At 43.7% G+C, this 16313-nt stretch overlaps 1 protein-coding gene across 8 annotated transcripts in view; it reads left to right on the top strand.

Annotated features, from left to right (window-relative positions):
- Positions 1-16313, top strand: part of MED27 (mediator complex subunit 27) — a 200939-nt gene that overhangs the window by 125957 nt on the left and 58669 nt on the right. For all 8 annotated transcript variants that reach the window (XM_045883406.2, XM_064579670.1, XM_064579668.1 and 5 more), the window contains one exon: positions 9942-10035. In XM_045883406.2, coding sequence (XP_045739362.1) covers positions 9942-10035 — 94 coding nt within the window. The remainder of the gene's footprint in view (positions 1-9941; positions 10036-16313) is intronic.

Below are 16313 nucleotides of genomic sequence, written 5' to 3'. Positions count from 1 at the left end.
TTACTAGGCTGTGTGGCCCCAGCCCTGGAAGAAGAAAGGCAGGCAGGTTCGTTTCTGTATTTCTGTATGTGATGGGTCTTTGTGCATTTGTTTCAGCTTGAGGAAATGTAGGATAGCTTTTGTTTGCTTGCCCTGGTGGTTCTCCTGCATTTGTTCAGGTAACGTATTCACATAGTTGAATAAGCTTCTAAGGAGAGAACAGGGGAAAGCTCCCTTCCACTTCTCTGACCTGGCCACCATTTCACTCCGAGAAAGTAGCTCTTCCTAATCTTGACAGCCCTCTCTACTTAGGTGTTGAGTTTCCATAAAGAGATTGTGAAGTTTTGAGTGTCTTTCCTTAGAAGAGAGTAATAGCACAATTAGTATTGTGGGCAGGGAGAGCAAAGCAGTGTACTAAAAGATGGAGCAGAAACCTAAGCAAATGCTCTTGTTCCCGTCTGTGATACATCTAGTCTTGCCTTTTCATGTACAGTTGAGAAAATACTTTTCATTTTCTCAAGAGAATAACTGGAAGGCTTTCACAGACATGATACAAATATCTTAACAAATCTGAGAAGTTGGACCTAGGTTTCCCGTCTTCTTTCTTCAGCATATATTGAGACCGATTGTTGAGTCTCAGGCAGTCTCGTTCTCGTGGAGGAATTAAACAAACCCCCTTCTGTTCCCACCCACTGGCAGTCCTCTTGGACTCATCATTCTGGACAGGTGTGGAGGAAAATCTTGAATCATTTTCAGAGCGTGCAAATGATTGTCTTTTTTTGATAGCTGCTGGGCATTACCCTCTCCCCAAAAAGGTAGTTTATTAATACATGCACCTATAACTTTCAGATTTTGTACGGGTGGGGGAAATGAACAGCATGTGTCATACACAGTGTGTGGGGTAGATGCTATTTAAATCTGGTGAGCTGCTAAACATCTCACTAACATGGGATCGCTGGCTGGAGTCCAGGTTTGTTGGTTGGGTTTGTGTTGTTTTTTTTTTCTTTTGAGGAGGGGTCAGACTTTAGAGAACCAAGCCATCTGTCCAGCAAATTATTTTAAGGCTTTTAATAACAAATAGTTTGCAATATATTTTAACGTGTGGAGTAGAAAATTAATGTTTTGCAAAACTGATATCTTCAGAAATGTCTTCCACATTCAGTTTTGTTATCATTTTGGTATTGTAATCCCAGTTTGGTAGCACGTATCTTTATACTAATGTTTTGCAGAATTAGTTCATTAAAAGCAACATTTTAAAACCGGTACGTCAGTAACACAGCGCACTCCTTTAGAAGGCTCTTGCTTCTTTTTTTTTTTTTTTAAGATTTTATTTGTTTATTTGAGAGAGAGAGAATGAGAGACAGAGAGCATGAGAGGGAGGAGGGTCAGAGGGAGAAGCAGACCCCCCACCGAGCAGGGAGCCCGATGCGGGACTCGATCCCGGGACTCCAGGATCATGACCTGAGCCGAAGGCAGTCGCTTAACCACCTAAGCCACCCAGGCGCCCCTAGAAGGCTCTTGTTTCTAAGAGGCATTGAGCTTCTACTAAAACAGATGCAGGGATTTTGTAGCTGCATATGAAGCTGTAAGACTTTGAAGAATCTCTCCTGCTTTCTTTGAGGTTTGTCTGTGGCGCTCTCCGGTTGCTGTTGTTTTGCCTTTTGGTGGTGAATGTAATGCCCTTTCCAGCACCTCCGATCTTCGTCCGCGACAGACAACTTTGCATTTTACTTGTGTCCTCCCTGCCTGGCCTGGGTCTTGGCTTACTTTTAATGTCCTGTCTACTCATTCAGCAAATATTTAAGGAGCATCTAGTGGGTACCAGGCACCCCGGCAAAGGTGCTGGGCTTCAGCATTGAATAAAGCAGCCATCCCAGCCCACAGAGAATCCTTTCAGGCAGACAGGCACTAAGCAAATAATCACTAGAAAAACTGCTTAATTAAACTGGGATGGGAGTCACAAAGAGAATTAGAAGTGCCATAGAAGTGAGGTGTAGGGCACACTGACTGATGGGGGCTAAGGGAGAGGGTCCGGGAAGGCTCCCTGACAAAGTGTCTTTTAAGCTGGGAACCAAAGACTTGAAGCGTGAGCTGGACTGATCTGGGCACGGAAGCAGAAATGGTTGTGGGAAGACTCTTCCAGGCAGAGAATGCAGGTTGTGCACAGCGTGCAAGGTAGTGCAAGCCTGCTCGGGGTCATGGAAGGAGGCCAGCTGAGGCTGGAGCGACAGGAGCCTCCTCAGCCCCCTCAGGACTCGAGACTTAAGCTCACCACCGAGCCGTGTCTTAAGCAGTGATGCAAAAAGCAGGGACCTCTTTCTTGATGCAAGCAAGGAGCTTCTAGAAAGCACAGGTGATGCACTTTGGAGGGCAGAGATGGTTACTTGCTCTTGGGTGACCTCTAAGGTCACAGAAGCAGGTCCTTGACTTCATTGGAGTCAGTGAGAGGCAGGTGTTTAAACATAAGCAAACAAACAAAAACTAACCTTGGACTCCATCATGGAAGCATGATTTTAAGATTACAAGAACTGATCCAGTCATCGTACCCCTATATTACTTCAGGGTGTTCACTTCTAGGCTGCAGCAAGTACAAACTTATTTCTCAAATGAAGGCAGCTTTGTTGAGAAATAAAACTTACCATTCAGAAAAGAACAAAGAAGAAAACCAGATACCTCCATTCCAAAACAGGTCTAGAGCAGTTATTCTGAACTTGGGGTTCAGGAATGGACTTAAAGGGGCCTATGAACTGCAAACAGCTATATGTAAAATGCTATACAGATGTGCATTTTAGTTTTCAGTACCTTCCTAGAGAGTTCTGTGACCCAGGAAGATTAAAACATGCCGATAAAAGAAATTGGAAAGCCTGATAGTCTTTTATGTGTTTGCAGAAAGCCTTGAGGTTTTGGAGGCAGTGTTTGTGTGTCATTCCATGAGGCTGCAGTGGGGTGATGGGGTGGAGATGCTGGGGTGGCGGTCCAGCAGTCCAGGGGCTGCCTGGTGAGATGTGGTAGGGGGAGCCGCCTCTTGGAGATGCTGCTCATTCCTGGATTGACGGGTCCTCTGATAAGAGGACCTCTGAGTGCCTGGTGTTTCTTAATTCTCTGAATAAGGACACTGAAAGGAGCAGGCCAAGCTACTTGAAGACAATCAGAAAGAACAAGACTTATAAGGCTTCAAAAATTGATGTTAGAAATCTGAGAAGGGCGTGATCATTTCTGATGCTGCCAAGATGTTGAAGTTGTGGCGATGGAAGCTTAGTCCTAAGGAAGCCTTTACAAACCTTGAAATTGGTGGGATTGCACTGGGAAAAATTGGAGAGTCTGACTGCAACTGGGGAGCAGAACAGGGAAATTGGATTCTCTCATTGCTTAAAGTTAACTTTCTGCCTGAAAATATTGAAGTTCTGAACCACACCTTGATCTGAACCTGTGATTTCTAGGAGTTAGTGTTTCTAGTCCGATTCTTGGACCATGAGCCCCATCTCGGCTGAGTGCTCTGGGAGGAGAGCTTCCAGCAGCTCACCGTTGCGAAAGGCCTCCGTAATGTAAATAGGAACAGCAATCTTTCCAAGTTATTACCCTGTTAACAGGTTGACAGATATGTGCAAATTGTGACTCACTGTTCAATTTGGCACTAAATTAATGTCTTTCCGTGCCGCGTCTGCTCAAGTGTAAACTAGTCACCACTGCTGTGTTACTGCTTGTTTGCCTGTATTCCAAAGGTAAAAATTAAAGGAATTTGATCCTGCCACAGAATGGAGTGGAGCATATGGTGGACGTGTAGGAGGAGAGCATGCTGTTCCTACCTGTCCCCAGCCCTGCACTCAAAGTGGGACGTGACATGTTGCCGAGTTCTGTGCAGACGCTGGCGAGCTCGCAGGCTCGGGAGGCAGCATCCCTAGAAGTGCTGCCAAGGAGGTGGTACGGCGAAGACCACCTCCCCTGCCATCCGGCTTTATAATTTGACGTTCCTAGCTTTCCTTATTTCTGTCAAGTAACTAGTGGTGGATTTGCGTTTTAAAGGTTGGGTGTATCTGAAAATGAAATGTTTTGATTTTTGCTTCTAGGATTTAGACATTGTTTTCCTCAGTTAAAAACGCAGCTGACTTTCTCTCTTTCTCTTTTTGGCAAATACATAATGTCACCTGTAAAAAGAAAATTTGCATCTCCTTTATGTTAGGCGTGTGAATGAAAAACCGTCTCCTTGAGATTCATTTTTGCTTCATAAAATCTTTGGATTGAGTTTGCTGAGCCTCATCTGAGATCCCTGATGGGGGAGGAAACCAAATGTGCCACCCCAGACCTCTCCACTGTCCTGTGTTGACAGATCTCATAAATAAAGGAATCCAGAAGCAGCAGGGGACATTTGCCGTCTGCCTGTTTAGAACTCTGGCCCTCACTAAAAAGCCAGCAAAGTCAGGTAGTTGGTGTGGAATCCTAGAAATCCACACGCAGAGCTTGGTTTCTGGAATCATCGGGTAACCTACTCATTCCCCTATTTCCCTAGCCTACTAAAGAGACAGGTTTTCCAGAAAGCATTTTGAAACCTTCAAGGTGAAAGGTACAAGGGAGAGCAAATTATGATGTTACCTTTGTACTGAAGTCCCGCTTATTCATTTGCATTCTTCTGTCCAGAGTTACGATGATTATTGATTGAGGATTGGTTCCGAAGACATTGCCCACCCCCTCCTCATTAGCATATACTTAGCAGTGACCTCCAATCACACAGGACAGTGGATTTTTGCTTCCTGCTGAGTCTGGAGTAACTGGGTTTCAACCATACACACAGATTTAGAAAATAAGTATGTAAATGCAGAAATGTTTCCAGTGACTTGGTGTAAACTTTTGACATGAAGTTTGCCATGTGTCTTCCACCACTTAAAAAAACATCAGGCAGTGATGAAACATGAGTTCGCTTCCTCCTTCCTTCATCTTTTTACCCGTTTGTAGCGTTTACGCCTAAAGCCAAGGTTGTGTCATGAAGCTATAAATCTAGAAGGGGACTGTGCGAGATGATGTGCGGTGTCTTGGTCTGTTCCTTACCATCCAGGAAAGGTTGTTTCCTCAGCCATTTTAAAAAGCAACAGAATGGGAGGGGGCGCCTGGGTGGCTCAGTCGGTTGAGTGTCTGACTCTTGATTTCAGCTCTGGTCATGATCTCAGGGTGGTGGGATTGAGCCCCGCGTGGGGGTCTGTGTTGAGTATAGAGCCTGCTGTCCCTCTCCCTCTGCTCCTCGCCCGGTTTGCGCACAGGCATTCTCTCTCTCTCTCTCTCATAAATAAATAAAATCTTTTTTAAACAAGATCAACAGAATGGTGTGGGGGGAGCACCTGGCTGGCTCAGTCAGTGCAGTACATGACTCTTGATCCTGGGGTTGTGGGTTTGAGCCCCACATTGGGTCTATGTAGAGATTACTTAAAAAAATAAAATCTTAAAAAAAAAAATCAATAGCATTTGGGCCTTGCTTTTAAGAAATACCTCTCATTCTTTCTGAGCTAGTTCACTTTTTAAGGCCTTGCCCTTATCTTACAGTCCTTTCTAGAGGTGGGAGGGAGCTGTTTGGTACTGAATTCCTAAAAGCCGCTCACACCCTTGAAAGATGTCAGTCTCCCGTCAACCCCCTTTCCCAGGAGCAAGTGGCCTTCCACACCCCCTCTTCTCACACACCGCTGCTCCAGTCTGCTTACTGTCCTTGTTACTTACGACTGGGCCCCCTGTGGTTCTCCCTCCCTTCAGCTCCAAGTCTGAAACTGTACAGGACATTCTCTAAGGAAAACCTGACCGGTTCATCAGTACAATTACTCCCTGACTTTCAGGACTGACACACTGGTGTTCACTTTTTAACAAATGGCATTGTGTTGTCTGCTATCTCTTGTGAGCCCCTGGTTTTGAACTGAAATCTTCATGCTGTGAGTAGGGAGTTACTCTCCCTCTACCCCCAAGAGAACATAGCTTTTATATGTCCCTGATCTAATGGATATGTAATTTAATTTATCATATCCAGTGGATACGAAATCCAATACAAAACCCTTAATAGATAGTTTTGCATCTCAGCTATTGAATTATACATCCCCAGTGTGATTGGGTGGTAAGCAAAATGCTGGTATGATTTTATTCTCAAAGGATGTGAGCCAGACCCAGCTATGTTGGTGCTGTGGATTGGCATCATCACAGTGAGCCTCCACTGGTGGGGAGAATTCATCCTGCTAAGAGAGGACATTTCTGCAGAGCAGGCCCATGATGTCCCAGAGAGAGTATTTGTAATTTTCCGGTCCTTAGTATGTGCCAGACACCATGCTAAGTACTTAATGTCAGTGATTATTAAACCTTAAGAGAGTTAAGTTCCATTTGGGCCAGAAAAAGAGAAGAATCTCTTTTGCAGGAATGTGTCCAGGAAAAAATGGAACTGACAGATTGCCTGGTATGTCTGACTGTAGTGAGAGAAGTTTTAGAGTCGGGTAGAGAGTTCAGGGATAGCACTGTAGTAGGCACATAGAAAACTAACCAAGTGTTCTCCCTCTCCCATTCCCCCTGCTTGTGTTCCCTCTCTCACTGTGTCTTTCTCTGTCAGATAAATAAATAAAATCTTTTTAAAAAGGGGGGGGGGCACCGGGGTGGCTCAGTCGTTAAGCATCTGCCTTTGGCTCAGGTCATGATTCTAGGGTCCTGGGATCGAGTCCCGCATCAGGCTCCCTACTCAGCAGGAAAGCCTGCTTCTCCCTCTCCCACTCCCCCTGCTTGTGTTCCCTCTCTTACTGTGTCTTTCTCTGTCAGATAAATAAATAAAATCTTTTTAAAAAGGGGGGGGGCGCCTGGGTGGCTCAGATGGTTAAGCGTCTGCCTTCGGCTCAGGTCACGATCCCAGGGTCCTGGGATCGAGCCCCACGTTGGGCTCCCTGCTCAGCAGGAAGCCCGCTTCTCCCTCTCCCACTCGCCCTGCTTGTGTTCCCTCTCTCGCTGTGTCTTTCTCTGTCAAATAAATAAATAAAATCTTTAAAAAAAAAAAAAAAGAAAACTAACCAAGTGAAAATCAAGGCAAAACAAAGCTCTACAAATAAATGTATGTACTCATGAGCTCCTGTGTGGCTCAGCTACTTAAAATATACACAGAGATTTGGGGCACAGTCACTTGAGTGTCCAACTCTTGATTTCGGCTCGGGTCATGATCTCAGGGTCATACGATCAAACCCTGTGTTCAGCTTCATGCTGGGCATGGAGCCTGCCCCGGATTCTTTCTCTCTCAAAAAAAAAATTTTTTTTTTTTTAAATATATATGTGGAGATTTTAGAATGTACACACCAAATACTGACTTAAGCAAAAATTATGATATAACTTGAATTAGAGTCCAGCCAGGAAAATAGGAATTCAGGTCTTTAAAACCAAGAGAATTTAATCCAGGGAATTGGTTATGTAGGTGATTGAGGTGAGAAGCCAAACAGGAGACAGTGAGGCTACCAGAGATGAGCAGCAACAGGAAGCTGTTGCCATCCCTAGACCAGAAAGGCAGAGGGAGGAGCCTCTGTATCGGAGCCCAGTGGCCAGGATGGTGGCAGCTAAATTCTGATCTCCTATAGAAGAAAGTCACTAGGTCATGCTTAAAATGAAAAAGCATCCTAACCACAGCAATAAGACAACAAAAAGAAAAGGCACCCAGATCAGTAAGGAAGAAGTAACACTGTCACTATTGGCAGATGACATGGTACTACATATAGAGAACCTGAAAGACTCCACCAAAAACTGCTAGGACTGACAGACAAATTCAGTAAAGTTGGCAGGACACAAAATCAACGTACAGAAGTCTGTTGCATTTCAATATACCAGGAACGGAGCAGCAGAAAAAGAAATGAAGGCATCAGTCCCATTTACAGTTGCACCAAAAACAGTAAGATACCTCGGAATAAGCCTAGCCAAAGAGGGGAAAGCCTTTGTACTCTGAAAGCTATAAAACGCTGATGAAAGAAATTGAAGATGACACCAAGAGGTGGAAAGACATTCCATGTTCATGGATTAGAAGAACAAATATTGTTAAAACGTCTATACTACCTGAAGCAATCTACACATTTAATGCAATCCCTATCAAAATACCAACAGCATTTTTCACTGAACTAGAACAAACAATTCTAAAATGTATATGGAACCACAAAAGACCCCAAAGAGCCAAAGCAATCTTGAAAAAGAAGAGCAAAGCTGGAGGCATCACGATTCCAGACTTCAGGTTCTATTCCAAAGCCACAGTAATCGGAACAGTATGGTATTGGCACAAAAATAGACCTGAAGATCAATGAAACAGAATAGAAAATTCAGAAATGAACCCACAATTATAATGGTCAATTAATCTTCGACAAAGCAGGAAAGAATATCCAATGAGGAAAAGACTGTCTCTTCAACAAATGGTGTTGGGAAAACTGGACAGCGACATGCAAAAGAATGAAACTGGACCATTCTCCTCACCATACACAAAAGTAAATTCAAAATGTATTAAAGACCTAAATGTGAGACCTGAAACCATAAAAGTCCTCGAAGAAAGCATAAACAGTAATTTCTCTGACATCGGCTGTCTTTTTTCTAGATAGGTCTCCTGAAGCAAGGGAGACCAAAGCAAAAATAAACTACTGGGACTACATCAAAATAAAAAGCTTCTGCATAATCAAAAGAAATAGTCAACAAAACTAAAAGGTAACCTATGGAATGGAAGAAGATATTTGCAAATGACATCCAATAAAGGGTAAGTAACCAAAATATATAAAGAACTTATAAACTCAACACCCAGAGAAGAAATAATCCAATTTAAAAATGGGCAGAAGACATTAATAGACATTTTTCCAAAGAAGACATACAGGTGGCCAACAGACATAAAAAGATGCTCAACATCACTGATCATCAGGGAAATACAAATCAAAACTACAATGAGATATCATCTCACATCTGTCAGAATGACCAAAATCAATAACACAGGTGTTGGTGAGGATGTGGAGAAAGGGGAACCCTCTTGCACTGTTGGTGGGAATGTAAACTGGTGTAGCCACTTTGGAAAACAGTATGGAGGTTCCTCAAAAAGTTAAAAAAAGGAACTATCCTACAATCCAGTAATCTCACTACTAAATATTTACCCAAAGAATATAAAAATACTAATTCAAAGGAATACATGCACCCCAATGTTTGTAGCAGCATTATTTACAATAGCCAAATTACGGAAGCAACCCAAGTATCCATCAGTTGATGAACAGATAAAGAATGGATAAAAGAAAAAATATGCCTGTGCACACACACACACAGGAATATTATTCAGATGTAAAAAAGAATGAAATCTTGCCATTTGCAGCTACATGGATGAAGCTAGAGAGTATTATGCCAAGTGAAGTAAGCCAGAGAAAGACAAATACCATATGATTTCACTTATACGTGGAATTTAAGAAATAAATGAGCAAAGGGGGGAGGGGGGAGAGAGGAGAACAAACCAAAAAAAAAAAAAAGACTGCTAACTATAGAGAATACACTGGTCTGCTGGTCACCAGAGGGGAGGTGGGTGGGGGGATGGGTGAAATAGGTGATGGAGATTCAGGAATGTTCTTGTTGTGAGGAGCACTGGATGTTGTACAGAATTGTTGAATCACTATATTGTACAACTGAAAGTGATATTACACTGTATGTTAACTAACCAGAATTTAAATAAAAGCTTAAAAAAATGAAATAAAAAAGCAAGAACTAGCATTAAAAACATATCATGTAGAAATATGGAGGTAAATACCAGAAGAAAGCACTAAAAACTGGTTGGCCATGAGAGGCAAAAGGAGGAACAAGGGAGTAGTATTTTTTGTAAAAAGACTTATAAATCCCATTTGCCTTCTTGACTATATTGCATTGATAAACAGCTGAAGAGAGAAGTCTTTAGTACACTGTAGATTTGTGTTTCTTTGACTAAGGTTCCAGTTCATTTGTGTGCATTTCTTTTTCCCACTTAGATATGTTGATGATGTGATCAGCCGCATTGACAGGATGTTTCCTGAAATGTCCATCCACTTATCCAGGCCCAATGGCACATCAGCAATGCTTCTGGTAAGTTCTGCTTGACCTGTCTGTAGGGTCATGTGGAAGAAGACTAGCCTCAACATTGTCTCTGGCTCTGTCGTAGGATCTAGAGAACGGAGACTAAATCCCGGTTTGATGGTGAATAGCATATTTCTTTTCACTGGTATCCTGTAGTTTCAAAATTCTGCACATTGAAACTTGGCTTTTGAATGAAATTGCAGAGCCATGTAAGAATGACCTAGAGAGGAAATACACTGTAAGACCATTCCACCTGTAAGTCAGTTCAGGATGTTTTGGTGAATCTTTTATATTGTCTCAAAGAAATGCCCAACTAGGGGCACCTGGGTGGCTCAGATGGTTAAGCGTCTGCCTTCGGCTCAGGTCACGATCCCAGGGTCCTGGGATCGAGTCCCGCATCGGGCTTCCTGCTAGGCGGGGATCCTGCTTCTCCCTCTGCCTCTGCCTCTCTCTCTCTCTCTGACTCTCATGAATAAATAAATAAAAAACTAAAAAAAAAAAAAAAAAAAAGAAAGAAATGCCCAACTATTGGATCCTGCTAAGAAAAACACCATCTTAAAATAGAACCAGGTTCAGGGTGCCTGAGTGGTTTAGTCGGTTGAGCGTCCGACTCTTGATTTCGGCTCAGGTCATGATCTCATGGGTCGTGAGATGGAGCCCTGTGTCGGGTTCCACACTCAGCACAGAGTCTGCTTGAGATTCTCTCTCTCCCTCTGCCCCTCCCCTGCTCACTCGCACCCCCCCCATAAATAAATAAATAAAATCTAAAAAAAAAAAAATAGAACCAGGTTCTGTGGAAAATCGCTTATAAAATCCATCATGTATTTGAAGAAAGTATTCTGAGACCTTATCATTGATGATTTCCAATTTTGTTGTTTTGATTTTGAGTTGCTCTGAGCAAGTTGGCCTCACACCCGCACCACTGATGTTTGCATTTGCATGAATTCACCAAAGGCAGGTGTGATTGGGAAATATAGTGGAACAGAAATGCTAAGTTTTATTACTAATTAGAAAGGCATAGACACCTCAGGGATGTGAAGCTTTTCTAGCACTCTGATAATGTGTGCTTGAAGAATACTTCTCTGAACACAGATTTTGAGGAGCCACCACATTTTACAAAAAGCAGAATTAATCGAATCAAGAGTGATGGTTTTTCATGGGCATCAGGGAGGTGAGCTTCAGGACTGAGTGTTTTTTGTGTCTTGTCAGTTGCTGCTGCTTTGGGGCCTCTTGTGAACTCCCTATACTTCAGCGTTTTACTTTTGCAGAATCTTATGAAGAGCCAGTCACCCAGGATGAGCCACGATCCCTCCAGCTGTTCACCTGAGGAGAACGGGCTTACTGTGTGCGCGGGTGTGGTTTTCTCTTAAGAAAGGAAGAGATGTGGGCTTATCAAATGGGTGTTATTTCTTTTGTGAGAAAAAATTAGTGAACATTGGGTATCGTGCTACTTTAAATTCTTTCAGTTAAAAAGTACAGTGAATGAGTTAATACAGTGTTCTTTAATAGAAAAAGAAAACAATTTGTATCTGTCTACAAAACATGCACTATCTTTTGCCTCAGTTAAATGTACAAATTGTCTAAATTTTAAGATCCTCCAGGCCCAGCAGCTAAAACATAAATCCTGCTTTCAGCATACTTGACAGGGACCAAGGAGTTAATGAAGATAAAAATGAGAGCATCCTCAGTGAAATAGGTTTGTTCAAATTATTTCTGGGTCATTGAGCTTCCATTTCATGATGGAGGTAGGGATTTGGCATTGAAGGGAATGAGCAGAGGGAACAGGATCATAGGTAAACAGGTCTAAGATATTAGAGTTACTTCCACTTGAGGAAGAGGGCTTTTATTTCACAAGGACCTGTCAGCCCTGTCTGCTTTCCCATGGAGCTGCTGTTTTAACAGACCGATGAGGGAATTTAGGGGCTCAATTCAGGGAAGAACCCCATTTTATATATGCATTTTTACCCCCATGCGTGGCTAATTCAGAACACTATATGCATCTAGCCAGCAGTTGTTACCTTCCTTAGGTGACATAGGAATTCACATAAGGTGGTGCATATTTATAGGAATAGCAGTGGGAGATCTGATTCAGAATCAGATTGCTGGGTGGGTAATCATACTTTTAACAAAACTGCTTGATTTGGCTTTTACTTTCGCAAGATGGCATTTTATTAGGTTGCAGACCCCTGGCCCATTTGCTGCTGCCGCCCAGACACCTTCTCTGAGGCTGAAAGGAATGCTCACCTGGCGGAGGAGCAGGATCAGCACCTCCCCTCCTGCCCTTGCTCAGCAGCTGCTCCCCGTGACCTCAGTGGAGAATGTTTGGGACCTGCACTGTAGGCAGTGAGGGCACCCCCGCGGGAGGTGTAGGCAAGAGTTGGAAGTGGTTTCTGGAGATGCGTCTGGAGTACAGTGTATTCTGGAAAGCTTCGGGAGACGAGCGAGACTGGCCAGGACAGACCGATAAGGCTGGTGAAGCAGGACACACACGAGTAGTCTCTGCCGACATCTCCTTTTACCTGCCTTGACCGAGGCGCAGATTGCACCTGTGCTTTTTAATAAAATGACATCTCCTCCTGAGTCAGCCAGGCTTTCTTGAGTGCAGTCAACAGAAACCTGCTCTGATTAACTCAAGCAAGAAAAGGGTTCGGTTTTTGTCTTTGTTTTGCTTTCTAATGATGCTGGATGCTCAGAGACTGGAAGGTAGAGCTGATCTGCCAGGAGGGACAAAAACCAGGATAGCTCCAGGGGCGTCCAGAGCAGGATGACGGTCCTTTGGGGACACTCTGGGGGCCCAGAAACGGCTCCAGTTAATCTGTGCAGCATGATCTACTGCGATCAGCACATTCTGCTGACTTGTTATAGATCTCTTCCAGTTTGGGTGTATGAATACCAGCTTGGGGGGGGGGGGGCGGATATCTTTGTGCACATACGTAGTAAAACGGCGTAAAGTCATCGAACTCCAGAGCGTACTGTGAACAAAAGGCAGGCGTGGCGATCCGTTCTGATCCCCCGCCCACTCCCACCACGCCAAGAAGCAGCAGCAGAGTGCCTCAGATGTACGAAGATCTGTCATTGGGAGCCACAGTCTAACATCAGTGTAGAAGGGGAAAAGGGAGGCTGTAATTTGGTACTTTTCTAGGGGGTTGGGGCCAGCTTGGCTCATCGAAAGCAAAACCAACCTTTCTTTGTTGGCTGGAGGCATCAGGGCTTCAGAACCCATCAGAACCATTAGGAGTGCCCAGCTTCCGGCCTGGGCACTGCGTTTGACTTGAAGCATATACACGTATCCCTTTCACATGTGCGGACCCCCAGATAGTGCATGCGTGGGAGGGGGAGCTAGAGGAGGGAAGGGAGGACCAGTAGGTGCTCAGGGAGGGTTTGCTGCATAGATACGCGGATGACAGACAAAAGCATCTTTCTCTTCCATAGGTATCAGTTTGTCCATCTTGGCTGCAGTGGGACCTGCTGCTCAGGGAAGAGGCAGTCAGCATTGGTACTAGTCTGATGCCAGAGCTGTCAGAACAGTTATCGCCTTAACTTCTTCTGGCATCTTTGTGAGCCTTAGGTAACTGGCTGTATCCTCTAAACACCACGTCCTAGCTGATAGGAAATATAAAGTTTCAGCCTCTTACATAATCTTTAAATACACTGTGGCTGGCTCTCTGCTCTGTTGGGGGGTGGTGGGGGCTGTTTTGGTGTTGTGTAAGTTAATAACTCATGATATAATAAATCCTGTTTCCGTTCTTTGAAGGGATGAGCTCAGCCATCCAAAAATAAATCTAGCTATGTTGATATTTAGTTTCAGTTAATCTACCACCTAACATCCCATTATTAATTTTCTTCAAACAGTCAAAATATTGTAAGAGTTTAACTGAGTCAGAGACTAGAACAAGCAGCTGGCTTCTTTTGGCATTTAAAATATTAATCTACAAGTTTTGACTGATTCACTAGGTATACGAACATAGAAAAGAAGAAAAGATGACGCCTCAACCATGATATTTGAAATATACCTTGGTATTTTATAAATTAATCTTTATGTTATATGATTTATAAGAGAGAAAACTCATTTATCAATCTTTCTAAATACACATTTTAACTAAGCTTTAATTTCTTTAACATATTCATGCCTTGCTTTTGAATGACACATCTTTTTTAAACCGTTCAGACACATTATCTCATTTTGCCCTATCAGAAGCTCTCGCAGTGGGAAAGACTGTTGAACAGCTAACCTGCTTAACTATTCTGGACTTCAATTTCTCCACTGGGTTCCATAGTTCTCAAACTATAGTAGACCCAAGAATCACCAGTCTAGTGTGTGGGAAATGCACATCCCTGGCAGACAACACAGAAATTCCGATTCTGTAGGTCCAGGATAGAGCCCAAGAGGCACAGCTGACAGGTGCCCCACCGAAGCCTCAGGTAATCTGTGCAGCAAGTTTTGAGAACCAGTATTCCAACCCTTTGTACCCTTGAAGTTCCAGCGAAGGCCAGTCTGTTTGAGAAGTCCCAGCCCTGGCGTCAGACTGTTTTATGAGCTAGGTTCCTAAAGCATTTATTCACTCCCTCAGTAAATACTCTGGGCACCAGGAGAGAAAAGCATGGTCGTGGGTGCTGCTCAGCATTGACTGAGGTCCATGTACTCGTGGAGGCTGTGTTGTGGAATGGGAAATGGACGGGACACCAGCCAGTTGTTGCATCATATGATGGTAGATGGTGATAAGGCTAAGGGGGAAGGAAGCAGGGCAGGGGCTGGAGAGAGAGAGGGGTGCCGTGGGAGTGGGGCTGGGGGTCAGGGAAGCCCTCTATGAGTAGGCACCTGCTGGAAGTGGGCCGAGGTGCTGATGGGTCCAGGAGGGGCAGCACAGGTACAAAAGACCCTAGCGGGATGACGGTGTGTGTGTGTTCGGATAAAACCAAGGAGGCAAGGATGGCTGGAGTGCTGGGAGCCAGGGGAGGAGATGAGACCGCAGAAGCCACACCGCGGTGGACCAGACTCACAGACAATGTGGAGGGCTGGGATTTTTTAAATTTTATCTTAACCTTAGGTGTAGAATTGAATTGATCATGATCCTTGATTCATGACACACTTGTCGTCATTGATCTAGGCATCTAGGCATTCATATTTCTTTAATAATATAGTGAACATTTGTGAACCTACCACCCAACCCCAGAGCTAGAATTTATCTGCAACGTGTACACCCAGCGAGCAGCCCCTCCTGTCCCCTGCCTCTGCCCCGTAGGGAGCTGTCAGCCCTCCCTTCGTGTTTCGTTCTCTTCCCGGCCCTGTTACGAGGGAAGCTTTAACACGTATGTATCTATTCTTAAATAATATATTCTTTAATTTTACCTGTTGTAATTAATTATTTTTAAAAGATATCATACGTTGTCTTCAGGGACATAATTTTTTCACTCAACATTTTTTTTCCTTGATATCATTCAAATAGTTGGTTTAGCTATAGCTTACTCATTTTGCTAATATGAAATACTCCATTATATGAATATATGCTAATTTAGTTATCCTTTTTTCTATTAGTGGTCATTGATTTGTTCCTGGTTTTGGTTTTTATACTATAAACAGTCTGCTTTGAACATTCTTGTTCATATCCTTGGGACCCTGGGCTCAAGTTTTTCCTGGAGCTTTTCCTAGGAGCAGAGTGCTCAGTTTAGGGTGGTGGTTCTCAGCTGGGGTGATTTTTGCCTCCCAAGGGATATTTGGTAAAGTCTAGAAACATTTTTACTTGTCACAACTCGGGGGGAGGGGTGCTGCTGGCATCTAGGAGGTAGAGCCCAGAACCACTGCTAGCCATCTTACAGTGAGCAGGGCAGCCCCCCACCTCAAAGGGTCATCCAGCCCAAAATCAAAGTGCCAAAGCAGAGAAAGCCTGAGTTAGGGCACCCAGACTGCCCATGAAAACGCCAAAGGGTTTTCCTAGGTGGTTGCACTCATTTACACCCCACCAACAACCCCAAAGTAGCAAAACATGTCTTACCCAGACATACAAAGATTCAGGTAGTGACTTTGGTTGAACTTCAGATTTCTGAAGATCATCCGGTGCTGAAGTTCTGTGACTCCCAGCAGTCGCTTTTGGAAACTCCACCCGTGTGTCAGCTTTTTTGTCACAGCACAGAACATTATTGGAATTCTTTGTTAAATGCGCTTTTTTTTTTAATGCCGTTTTATAAGATTTATTTAAAAATCCAGTCAAGAAATGGGCAGAAGACATGAAAAGACATTTTCCCAAAGAAGACGTACAAATGGCTAAGAGACACATGAAAATATGCTC

Source organism: Mirounga angustirostris, unplaced genomic scaffold (genome assembly GCF_029215605.1).
Source record: "Mirounga angustirostris isolate CCGP_5_RB_7025 unplaced genomic scaffold, mMirAng1.0.hap1 SCAF_15, whole genome shotgun sequence".
NCBI classification, from domain to species: Eukaryota; Metazoa; Chordata; class Mammalia; order Carnivora; family Phocidae; genus Mirounga; species Mirounga angustirostris.
The sequence above is the reverse complement of the archived record's forward strand: the minus strand, read 5'-3'. Positions and strand labels throughout refer to the sequence as shown.